Source organism: Gobio gobio (assembly GCF_949357685.1).
Source record: "Gobio gobio genome assembly, chromosome: 15".
Lineage (NCBI taxonomy): Eukaryota > Metazoa > Chordata > Actinopteri > Cypriniformes > Gobionidae > Gobio > Gobio gobio.
The window spans coordinates 36659156-36672043 of record NC_137108.1 but is presented as its reverse complement, the minus strand read 5'-3'; the positions used below and the strand labels follow the sequence as shown (position 1 = coordinate 36672043).

At 40.6% G+C, this 12888-nt stretch overlaps 2 protein-coding genes across 2 annotated transcripts in view; both read right to left on the bottom strand.

Annotated features, from left to right (window-relative positions):
* rspo2 (R-spondin 2) overlaps positions 1–9126 on the bottom strand; it is a 79287-nt gene extending 70161 nt beyond the window's left edge. The window contains exon 1 of the mRNA XM_079837247.1: positions 8297–9126. Coding sequence (XP_079693373.1) covers positions 8297–8399 — 103 coding nt within the window. The 5' untranslated portion in view covers positions 8400–9126. The remainder of the gene's footprint in view (positions 1–8296) is intronic.
* A 2484-nt stretch (positions 9127–11610) lies between these two features.
* Positions 11611–12888, bottom strand: part of eif3ea (eukaryotic translation initiation factor 3, subunit E, a) — a 51122-nt gene continuing 49844 nt past the window's right edge. Inside the window, exons 12-13 of the mRNA XM_079836565.1 lie at positions 12565–12699; positions 11611–11816 (exon numbers count right to left, since the gene is read on the bottom strand). Coding sequence (XP_079692691.1) covers positions 11781–11816; positions 12565–12699 — 171 coding nt within the window. The 3' untranslated portion in view covers positions 11611–11780. The remainder of the gene's footprint in view (positions 11817–12564; positions 12700–12888) is intronic.

The following is a 12888-nucleotide window of genomic DNA, read 5'->3' as shown; positions in this document are numbered from 1 at the left end:
ACTATATTTGTAATGTATAGCCTATATTTTATCCACAAAGTGCAGTGTTATTTTACATTTGATTACAGTTTCTGTACCTACCTGAAAATGTTTATTTCAATCATCTTTCTTCAATTGTATTTATTTGTGCAATTGCTAATTTGTTTATTTGTTCTTTTTTAATTACGGAGTGTTTACTTGTCTTTAATAATGCTTGAAATTTAAATTAGGCTTCTTCTTCTTTTTTTTTTGCTATGGTATTTTTTATTTAAACTGTTGCTAGCCTGTTGATTTGTGTTCATTGTATACAGCTACAATGAAATGTTTTGCATTAATAGCCTAATAATAAATGTGTTTTTACCCTATTGGAATCCAAATTAGGAATCGATAAGAATCAGAATCAATAAGCAGAATCGGAATTGTTAAAATTCAAACAATACCCAACCGTATAAATAAGATCATCAGGAATGTACATATGATGCCTTAAAAAGTTGCCTGCAGAGGAATCTTACTAAGATTTGGAACAGAGCAAATATCTGTCACAGAACAGGCAAAACTATGTCAGTAACATGCACAATGTTGGTCTCACTTCATCAAACGTCCAGATGATACCAAGTAGAACCAGAACTTGATGTAAAAAGCAATGCTTTTGAATAACATACATGGTACAGATGTGCAAATGTGAATTATGCATTCTTACTCTCAAAATCAAAAAGACAGCAGAATGGAGTGAAACAGAAAGCAGGGGTCACAAGTAAACCTTTTAAAAATGAACTTCACTTAACTTGACATGCCATCTTAAAAAAAGTGGAACGCTCATGCTCCCGATGGTGAAGAAATTGTGACGATGAAAAGGCCATCTCCTTTACATGTGCACATCAACATCTTCAAATATCCCTTAGTTGTGTCATTGTATGATTCAGGTTACTATTTTAAACAATTTGCTTAATGTTAAAACAACTTGTGTTATGTAATGCTCACCTCTTGGAAACGAATCCCATTTTCAAAAGTTTTATTGCTCAATAAACTCAAGAGAATCGAACTCAACTGGCTTACCATATTTAGTAGCTTTATAAGAAATGCATTAAAGTCAAATTACTTCAGGGGATTGGCTGTTGTTGAAATAACAGAGGTAAGCATAAAGAAAAATCTCCCTGGAATTTAAAAGGCACAGTGGACTTTTTGTCTGAGGCACTACAGTTTTCAATCACCGTCGGGAAATATGGAGCGTATTATAATAAGATTTATATAATAAGTCTATTTTATTTCACATTTCCGAAAATGAACTTTTACAGTGTGGTAAATTGTAGCCTGAGAGCAAACCATCTGTTTGGCATTTAGCTTTGCCAACATATGGGATCTTCTGATGACAACGATTGAGGCCAGTGGAGAGGATGCCCTTGTGTACATAACCAAAAAAAAAAAAACACACACAATGGGTATTTCTCTGCCGCGACATGACGAATGAAGACGTGGAAAGTGTTACAAAACCTCTCTCAGCTGCATGCATTCAATGCTTATCAATTCCCTGCTTTGAACATGAGGCAGTAACCTGATGACGAGGAAAGCTTTCGGACATTGTATGCCTAGTCTGGACAGCAAAAGTTTGGGACTGTTTAAATTAACTGACTTAATGGATTTAATAGTGAGGTGGATGTGGACACTTTTAGTAGCCGTTTAGTAGTATTTAAGGGTTTAATCGTGCAATTACTTTTCTATGCAACCAGCCCCACATCTATATTGACGAGCGGTGAATTTTTTTACAATGGGTATGCTGGGTGCGCGTTATGTCAAAAATGCACGTGCAGAGCGCAGACATGTTGTATGGGTTCTAGACAGCGTTAGCCGCTCAGTTACTTACTCTCATGACAAATAGCAACACAGCTAAAGTTGTCCTAATATGTTTGACCTTTTATTGAAAGTAGCCTACATTTACCTGTTGCCTTCACAGGCACCTGTAAAAGCTGTTGAGTTGTGTTTGAGTTGAGTCAGACTTGACGCACGAAAGAGACAAAATATGCTGTATTTGTGTAATTCCGCTAGGTGGCACTAATGCCGCAGAAACTACGTATTTTAATTTTAAACAGCATGGCGCATCGGCTAAGGACACGCATCTAAATCAGAGACGACACATAAGAAACACCAAGGCAAGCGCCAATTTAAATGTATGCCAGAAGTGTTTTTTTTTTTTATTAAGGGGGGGGGGGGGGGTGAAACACTCAGTTTAAGTCAATCTCGTGTAAATCTTGAGTACCTATAGGGTAGTATTGCATCCTTCATATCTCCGAAAAGTCTTTAGTTTTATCATATTTATAAAAGAAAGATAGGCTGTACCGAGTCTTTCCAGGAAAAAATGAACGGCTGGAGGCGTCGTGTGGGCGGAGCTAGACAGCCACGAGCATGCGCAGCTATTGCGTTGAAAGCGTCTGAAAGCTGTGACATCCTTAAATGTGGAAAAGAAAACGTTATCCTAAATAAACCATGACTATCAATCAGATTCAACCACACATATGTGATCCAGAATCTGATCCGGAGGCTGAAATTGAACAGGAGCAGCAGCAGAAACTACTACAGCAGGACGTCTCTATGTGATATGTATTATAACTTTAACTGTATATATTTGCTTAGCGGCTTATCATGCGCAAGTTTTACAACATTTGTGTGTGTTTACTCATGGTTTATGAGATCATAAACCAGGTTTATAAGGACTTAAAGTTAGCAGTAGCAAGCGGTCATGTTGTTTACTTGAGGTGCACTTACACGCCGATAGCTAACAAATCAAAGACATTTGAAGCAGTTTTACTCACCGCCTTCTTCCAACGCACGACCGTGAACCTTAATCACTGGGACCACTCCATCTTTCAGCATTAGACGACCTACAAATCTGTATAACCTACAAATTACCTTTTATAAAATCTGATTATAAAACGATCATCGCCGAAATGCAGGGAACAAAACAAAAACACTTGCACAACTCCGTTGCTGCTCCGGAAAAACAAAATCCATCCACTGTCCGATTAACGCTGGGTTCTTTGGGAAGCTGTACAGGGTTGTCTTGCCCTGACAACCAAAAACACACTTCTTTGGTGATATTGTTGATTTCGTGAAGTCTTGTGACTGCAGCGCAGCCGGCTTCCCTAAAGCTGTGCAAAGCACGTTGATGGGCGTGCATTTGCTCTCTCGCTCTGGTCGCACACGCGCCCTTCTGGGACAAGGGCCCGTACGGCCCGTACAAGGACATTCCGCCCTTGCTGACTTCAGATAGACCCATACTCGAAAAAAACTTTCCGAAACTTGTGAGACACCGGAAGGAGTATTTTTGGCACAGAAATACTTTTTTTTTTATTTATTTTTTTACTTTGTCCATGTTTAGCATGGGAATCCAGGTCTTTAACAGTGAGAAAACTCAGTATGCATGAAACAGCATTTCACCCCCCCCCCCCCCCTTTAAGAGTTAAAAATAAGTATAAAATAATCAATATCAATAGCCTATTATAAGTAAAAAATAATTAAAATAAATGTATGTATAATCAAAAAATAAGTATTCTTTAAAAATATGTTGAAATAATGCAAATTGAGGATTTTAACAAACGCATAGACTATCGCTTAACAGCCTCCGATAGTTACTGTAGCTCTACTTACAGTAGGTCTTTCTTTGTTTAGGTTTTCGTTAAAAAGAAATATATTTATGGAGAAAGCAAAATACTATGAAAATAGTTTGTTATTATAACTTTTTTTCACTTGATTTAGTCTATTTATTTTTGTATCAAATACAATGTGATTTTCGTTGATTGAGATCTGACAGTAACAGTACATTTTTCCCCTTGGGTGAGCGATTCACGGACAGCATTCCCTGTGCATGAAATCCTCCATATGCCAGCAAACCAATGAGAACGCAGAACAATGACGATGAAACATAACTGATCGTAGGCACCAAAGCTGCTGTGGATCTGCTTGCCTGGAACTCTCAGTGAGTTGCAGATTTGAAGAAAATTACCATTGTTTGGCAAATAAATAAATGACGGAGAGTTACGTATTGCCAACATCTTATCATGCAAGCTTTATGGTACACCTCAAAACAAGGGAATTTATAATCATTTATAGCGTTAATGTTAATTAGCGATTCCACGAATGGCTTGGGTATGCAGAGCATCCGCAGCTTATATGGACTGCACACCGCTGCAATACAAGCACCACATACTGCAGATAGTGTAAAAATCTAGTTAATTCAATGTATACACTGACGAAAACACGCCGTCAGGATAGCAGAATGGTGAAAGTGAGAGACAGAAAGAGAGAGAAACATCTCAACAGATATTTGTTCGCTTAGAACACCTAAAGATTTAATCCATCTCAGGTGATGGTGCTCCCATTAAACCATCTCTTAACTGATCTCCTCCTATATGCCATCCATCCCTCCCTCCGTCTCCGCACACTCAGTTCTCAGAGATTCGCCAGAGCGATCACACCACAGATCGACGGCAAGCTTTGGTGCGACAGGGACACAGCGAACACACCCAACATCGTCTAACCTGCTAGAATAAAAAAGTCACTCCTGGGCAGCGGAATGAATGGCTGGGTGAGAGAGTTGGCTGTACTTTACCAAATTAAATGAACATCAATTCCATAGAACTTCACTTCTAATATGGATTAGAATGAAAAGACATGTCACATTTTCCAAAAGAAGAGTGGCAGTATGTTTTTTTTGTTTAAATAAAGAGGCTCTGGAGCAGTCACCCATCCTGTCACACACTTCATCAAGACATTAAATGGCACGAACATAGCAAGAGCCAACATTAACACTTACGCCCATAAACCTGGGACCTTACGTAAACTTAGAAAGCGTAGCTCTAAACAGTTCTTTCTGTCCTTACTTTTTCCCGTTTCGACGTCTTCCCGAACAGATTTTAATGACTTGATCATTGTAAAACAAAGAAGTCTTTTACATCCTAAATCCTAGGCCATTTTTTCTTACATATATTCTCTAATTACATACATTGATCAAGTCTCATGCATCAAAAGTTCCTCCAAAAATGATCATCATCATGAGTCATCATTTACTCACCCTGACATTGTTTCTAAACCTGTATGCAAACTCATTGCATGATTTACTAAACGATGAACCATATAAACTGATCATCTTGCATTTTCGTTTTTATGAATTTTTTATCTATACAAAACAGTTGCTGACGCATAATGGGACAGATCGCCGTTTGCTGCCAGCAGATTAAGATATAACTGTTCGATAGTGTTAAAATACAGGTGCTTTCCCCCTAATCCCTTCAGGGTGAAGCTGAGGAGCTCAGGGATGGAGCTAAGCCTTTCCTCTCTTCCACTTTCCCATGGATTACCGCGACAGTGTTTCTCTGGAAACAGACTTCTATTAGTTCCATTACTGTGAGCTTAATCTGGCCGTTCATCAGAGCTAGCCGCTCCTTAACCTCCCGTAGTGCAAAGTTTCACTTAAAGTGCAAGTAGATGGCTTGTGCACAGAAATTGGCTAAATTCACATTCATATGTTCTACTAAAAAGAAACAGTCAAAAGTTGTCGTTTTTAGAGCAGTAGCTCTGAGGCAAAAGCATTAACACCCCTCTCAGCGTGGCTTGTCAAACCTGCAAGTCCTGTGAATATGTTCTCTAGTCTGCGCTGGTACGCGAGCCCACAGTTTTATGTAGTCAGCAGGTGGCATCATTAGCCAGAGAATAAAAAATGAAAAGTATTACCCCTGGGCCAAGCAATGATATCATTGCAAACTTGCTGGCATCTGTAAAGCACCGAATGGGGGGTACAGAGGTGCAAATTTAACGTGTCTTGCCGTTGGCTTTGTTATTTTCATCTGATGAATGCTGTGTGAATACAAAGAGCTGAAACCAAACCAATCACGAATAAAAACAGAACACGTATAATGTGTTCCTGCTCAGCTATAGTAGAGTATCTGTTGAGAATAAACACAGTTGTGGGGTGGTTAAGACAATGCCTTGTTAATCACGGTTCAGGAGGATTGACTGTGTCGCTGGGGTGATGTGGGATTGTAGAGCGCACACAAGCATGCCAGAAAAGACTGCACATTAAGCTGTCTCAAGTGTGCCGAGGGCAAGAAAAACACTTCAGCATTTTAGACTCAATTGAATAGTGATACAGGGCTCAATAAGCATGATAAATATAAGAACGAAGCAAATCTAAAATGGCTTAATGGCATTTCAAATGACCAAAACAAGCCCCATACGCGCACACGCACACCTTTCAGTTTGCCGGATCAAACTCTAACTAATTGAGTTCACTGCGCCTCCAAGGCATGTTTTACAAATGCGTCACCATTTACACGTACTGCTCACCTACAGATGCACTTCTGCCACCATTTTCCCCATCAAATTCCTTCAATCCTATTGAAAATGCTTAACTAGTCTGCCTCTGCCAACAAGTTTGGTCCTATTAAGAAAATTATATTAAGTAGGATCTGAAATCGCAAATCTTGTAGGAAAACAGTGGGTCTGAAAACGTGTGTGTGCCAGTTCCCTACAGTGTCTGGCTGATTATTTGCAGATGGGCAGTGGTTGGAGCTCTCAGCCGGAGCAGAGGTTTCCCCTGGCATGCCATGCATGTGATTAAATCTATGAATGCCTCCCAATTTACATCTCTGCGGATTAAAGAGCGCATAGCAGCCATGGTGTCAGCAAGTGTCTTCATTTGGGATCAAGCTCAATTGGGAGCCATGTAGGCGGTTGTCCTGTCACATGGAGTGAATGAATGATGTTCAAGAGTTTGAGGCTTAGAGGGGACGGTTAAGTTTGAGATGTTTGACTTCCAGCCCCCTCTGTGCCTATGCATTGGCTACGCAAGGCAACCCTCATATTTACTGATGGGTTAAATCCCTGTGGCTCTTAAGTGTGGATTGTTATACTTGCAGCTGTTGTTCAAACGCTTAATCAATGTCTAGCTGTCTGTGAGATCAATTAAAAGCGGCTTAGGGCAAGAGGAGGGTCAGTGCATTTGAAAAGGGGAAAGCAAAGCTCAACTATTCATCAAATGGCCACCAGACAGCGCCGCACTGTGAGGGTCTGTTCTACAGTCAGTTCTTTGAGGATGAATTGCTCGTATTCTTTAAGATTAGCTATACTGTGAACACGTGCAAATGTGAACTAACCAACTCATCACAATCAAAATGAGATTTGACATTATAACCAAGGCTTCAGTAAAGTGTGTGAATTAATCATTGACTTTCAGGGTGTCGACTTAAAAAAAATGTGCAGTAAGCTAATTTCCCGAACGCAATTATATATGGCGTCGCTAGTACACTTATCCAACCGTCTGGTAACTTAAAGACTTTTAAAGCAAAACATTAAATATTAAATGTAGATAAGATTGTCTATTTAAAATAAAAAGACAAAAACAAAGACACTTACGTTAGAAGAAGTAGACGAAAGAGACTTCTGTATGGCGCACTCTTATCAAAACTTTTCAGCTGATATTGATCCGGCTCTCTCAATTGTTCATGTTGTCTACTAACGTAAAATGTGCGTTTTTAAAGCTCTTAAACAGAGTTCTCAATTGGATAATGGGCGCCGTAATTGATAACAAATTAAAGGCGTAATGTAAAACAGGATGCAGATGAAAGAAAAAGACGCTTTTTTTCCACATCTTTACATTTGGAGACACCGTATAGAATTTACATTCTCTGACAGGAACAGATGCTGAAACACAATCCCAGTCCTAAATTCTCATCTTGTACAACAACCCGTATCTTTTGCATTTTTGGGTTCACTTCGACATGCCAAAAATAAACACAACTAAATAAATAGGCTACATGGACGAGTACGGGTTATTTAGTCAATGTTTATGTCAATAATTAGTACTTTTTTAAAAACGTTTTGGCAACACACGTGTGACTAAAACTACGAGAAGTTGCGGTACCCAGAGTTAACGTTACTCTAGTAACAGAAATGTTGTAGCCTACGATCAAAATGAAATGATCCATGAACATCATATGAGCCTGAGCAACCTATTTCTACAAAAATCACCACCGGAATAATAGTTAAAACTAGTTATTTTTTACTATTTTAAAACTATGGCAACTTGCCATCGCTTCCATCAAAAAGTTAGGCTAAATAAAATGACAACAAAAATAAAAAGATTCTGAAAGCGTACTACGGTTACCATGGTAATTTTTTTGTGACGAGAAGTAGCTATAGCGTACCAGGTGGGACTGTCCCTGTCATACGCTTAGCAAAAGTATGTCTATGAAGCGTTAGCTATAGGACTAATTTGTGAATTAATAGGCAGAAGCATCTATCAAAGCCACATGTACAGGTCACTCACCTCTTTTGTTTCTTCTCCAGCGGTGAGACTGCTGCGTCTGACAGTGGCTGTAGTCCACACAGTTCAACACGATCAGCGCAAATGAGAACAGGCGAAACTGCATCTGGGCGGCTGTATGATTGTCCCGACTCACGGTAGAAAGCGTGAAAGGTACTCGCCGCGAGCCTTCAAGGTCCGTAATTGAGGTTTCAATATGTATATTTTCCCACAGAGGAGCAGGGAGTTGAGGAGTCCGGAATCGGTTGTGTCACACATTAGAGGGGTAGAGAAAACACAATTTCTCGCCACCGGTTAATGTCATTTTAGAGAGCGAAACGTGCTTTTTACACCAACAAAGTGTCTCGTTAATGTCTGTGGAGAAAGAAAAAGCTTTTAACTTGAGCCTGGTGGATCAACGTGTTTGCGAGTGAACTATTTCATTCAAAAGAACTGAAGGAATTAGCGAATCTCCAAAAGCGCACGAGACGCGATGGGTGCCCTCAAAATTAGATGCACAGAGCGAAAGCAATATACCTGCGCGAGTCCAGTCCAAAAAAGAGAAACTTAGCCTATACATCAAGTTCCTTCCGACTGCCAAAGTGGGCTTGGAACATCCAGCATCCCTCGCGCAGGAAAAGTTTAGTCCTTTCGTCCCCTAGACAGAGTGAGAAAACACATGGATGCAATAGTCTGCAAAAGCTCTAGAATAAACCCTTGAGGTGCATGAGGATGTGTGTGTAACATATGCTGCAGTGCTCGGCTGGTGATGGAGTATCACTCTACTGGTGCTGATGCTATATAGGCGCTGCTGTCACGTGGAGACTCCAAGATCTTGTGGCGCTTTTCGGAGCACTTCCAGAAGCCCCTCGGTCGGAGAGAGGGCTGTTCCCCCCCTCCTTGTTTAAGTTTTAGAAGATGACAAATGGAATTTCTCCTACTGTATCTATACAACACAGATGAGCTTCCCCAGGGTCCTAGTGCATTGAATTAAAAGCAGTGTACATTTTATAGTTAATTCATTTGTTTTATTTATTTTTCTCTAATCATAAACCTTTTTTTATCACATAAAATACAACTTACTGTAGTATACTGCATATACAGTACCTTAACTGCAATTTTCATTTTATTGCTCCATCCCAAACAAATAATTAAAACCACCTTTTGCTGGTCTTTACTAGTCTATGAGCAATTTTCAGGTGGGAAGACCAGCTTAGTGACCCAATAAAACTCTAGCTTGGCCAGGCTGATAGACCAGTTTAAACCCGCTAAGACCAGCAAACCTACTTAAGATGGTTTAATTGTTTAGTTTTTTTTAGCCAGGATGAAATGCATACATTATTAGAAGAAAAAATGTGTGCTCATATGATCCCAGGTATAATGATGTTAATGTCTCAGTTTGACTGTAAACGCTATTAAAATTGAATAAACTGCTATTTATTTTTATATATTAGCATTAACACAACTTGATCTCTCTATTCAGGTCGATTACAACAGCTTTCTTTTAAGATTCAAGTAAAAAAAAATTGTTTTGTTTAAACCATTTAAAGAAAAGAACGAGTGCCGAAGCAATTTTCCTTCAGAAGCTTCTTTGCCAAAATGGACATTAATTGCTTTGAAATGCAAGAACTGTTTTACCCAGCTTGACCACTAGGTGTGGCACTTAATCTTTTATTTATATATCATTTTTTTCCCCCCCATGTTCTTTGACTTCATCTTAAAATGTATTTCCCCCTTTTATCAGTTTGGCTCAGATTAGCTGGAAAGGTTAGGTCAAGGTGTGCAGCACCTGATTCAGGTACCGTAGACTTATTTATAGCAAACAGGTGTTATGCAAGGCAGCACTTAGTATACGTCACAGAAAAGTCCATCCATCCTTAAAATCAGTCCGCACGGAATCTCCGTTACACTCCTCAGGAAAAAAAAAAAAAAAAAAAGCATTTGTCATTTCTAAGTGATGACACTCTCCTCCAGAAGCTTTGATGTTCAGATCAAAGTGAAACTCTCCTAAAGTCAGTGTTAATTATATGACAGCTATTTGTCTCGATCAGTACCACACAATAGAGTTTCATTTCTCATTAAAGGAGTCTTATTGAAGATATGTATTTATTCACCTGCCTTCATTACTAGAGTTATCATGTTGCTTTCCTCCCTAAGTGTACTTTCCATCTCGGTTTACTATACCCTTTTAGTGGAAAGGCAAGTGCATACTGTACGTAAAACTGAAGTAAATAAAAACTGAAGCGATTCCCTGACATTAGGACAGACTCTTGTAATGATCTCTCATATTACAGAAAAGCTACTCTAAATATAGGCCTGCCCTTGTAAAAAGCTGGAAAACAATACATTTATTAGGGAACATCCATTGTAGATTTTAATTATGTGGCCTGTTTTTGAACAAATGCCTTAACCTCTTCACGTAGGGGAAAAGGAATGAACAATGCGAAAAAGGGAACGATTATGTAGCCCTTTTAACCAAAACCTACGTTGACCTTTTCGTTTGGGTGTTTGTTTATTTATTTTAAGTGAAGTGACAGACGTTGTGGTGGACAACCTTCTCAGCCGCACGTCTGCTGTTGGTCTGGATGTCTTACTAAAACAACATCTGAGACAGCACTCCTAAGGTGAATGTGATAATTAAGGGCTAGGAGGGTTTTATTTTCGTAATGTGTCATGGCACAGGACCGGTAAACCAATCACTTTAGCCCACCCCCCCTTCCTCCCCGCCTGCTCGCTGGGAAAGTAAAGGTGACGTCAGTTGTTTTAGATGTCTGGCTGGGAGCCCGAGCGCTGTGGCAGCTATAAGCCCCCTCTTCACTCGTCCAGAGAGACAGGGCCCATAAACATGTCAGCTGATAGAGAGGCCAAAGCAGACATTAAGACACGCTTCGAATCCCAGCCTGCAGCGCCTGCGAGCGCTAGGGATGGAAATAGAAAACGTATAGAGTGATAGAATGTAGGTGTCATGTGCGGAAGATGTGATGAGACGGGAAAGCTGGAGAGGCATTACGTTGATTGTCTAGCGCATCTGACATGCCCGTCTGCGAACAAAGAGGACGAGCGGTATTGAAAATGACAACGAGAGTCGGGATGATCACCTTTCCGTGCCCTCTCCGCCGCAGCGGAGTGGGCCGCTACATAACAGCGCCGTAAACGCAGCAGACTAAACACTCATTCATCATTACGGCGCATACATGTGCAGCGGCACAAAACCCCCCGTCCCACTCAGTGACTCAGAGCACATTAAAACTTCATCTATTACACAAAAGATCACAACCACTTAACCCTCAACCACCATTCGTAATGTCCAGGAATAAAATGCGAGCATGAGGTGAAGATGGTTTTGTAAGGGTTTTTTTTATTTAATACCAGATGCATTGAACCCAAGTGCAAAAATAAGGCCTCGGTCTCGCTCCTCTGAGGGATACGAGAGGGAGAACAGGATGTCCGGCCGCAATATGGGAATGCTGGAAGGTTAGATGGGAGCGTACGGTCTGCAAAGATCCACTCAAAAGCCAGAGTCCTGACCCGCCCAGTTTGGAGTCTGAATAGAGAGGAAGAGAGAGCCAAAAGATGTCATTACCCAACACAAATGCAGGTGAGTTCATTATAAAATGACTGAACATGCAATTGAGACCATCTCCGAGAAAAACCGCAGTCGTTTCGCAAGTACAAGCAGTTCAAGTTCACGTTCGCACCTTTTCCGTTGGGAAAGAGAAAATGTTCAATTAAATTGCGTCTGGCCAAACACATCAAAATACAGGACTGTGTGTTATGGCCTTTGCCATTGTGGTGTTTGTGTGAGTGAGTCACTTAAATGACGTGGTTTGAGGGACCGAGACATTTAAAGGCCGTTATTTTGAAACGTTCCATTTCGAACAAAGCGAGGGCACGTTTGTCGAGGGCCAATCAGTGCACATATACGAGATCAAACGGAGACCGACTGGACCCCAAGCAAAACATCTGTAAACGCAGGGAACTCCATGGAGTGTGTGTGTGATCGTGTGCAAGCGTTATTTACTCTGCAGCGCTGAGTCATGGGACTCAGACCCTCTTCTTTATGGCTGAGCTGTGCTACCTTGTCATTAGGCCTTTGAAGAAAAACGGCATGATGAAAGCGCTCGCTGTGTTAAACTTGCTCTTACTGGTTTACGCTGTGTAAAGACAGTACTGGGCTGATTGCCGCTCGGCATTCTTCTGGATGGATCATTTGTGTGTGTAAACTATAGGGCTCGAGACAAAAAGAGATGAGATCAGATAAAAGAGATGGAGAGATGCTCTGGTGCTTTGACCTCATTCCTGTTTGCGTTGGCCTGCTTCTTCTCGATGTTCATGGCCAGCATTTGGCTGCGGAACGAAAGGCTCTTGGTTTTCTCGATCACCTGCTGATATGGCGATATGGCATTGTTACCCATCACCACATGTCCCTGCCAAAGGAAAGAGGAGTGGAAATGAGTGTCAGAGCTAAACTGGGGGAACACTAATTCTATTCTGTTCCCACAGACACGCAGTCAGCTCAAAACACGCATAAGCTAATTCTACATCATTCCAGTAGAATGCCATGTCATTTGTGACATCAGAAAACTCGTTACTTGTTGGTGTTATGACATGCAAAA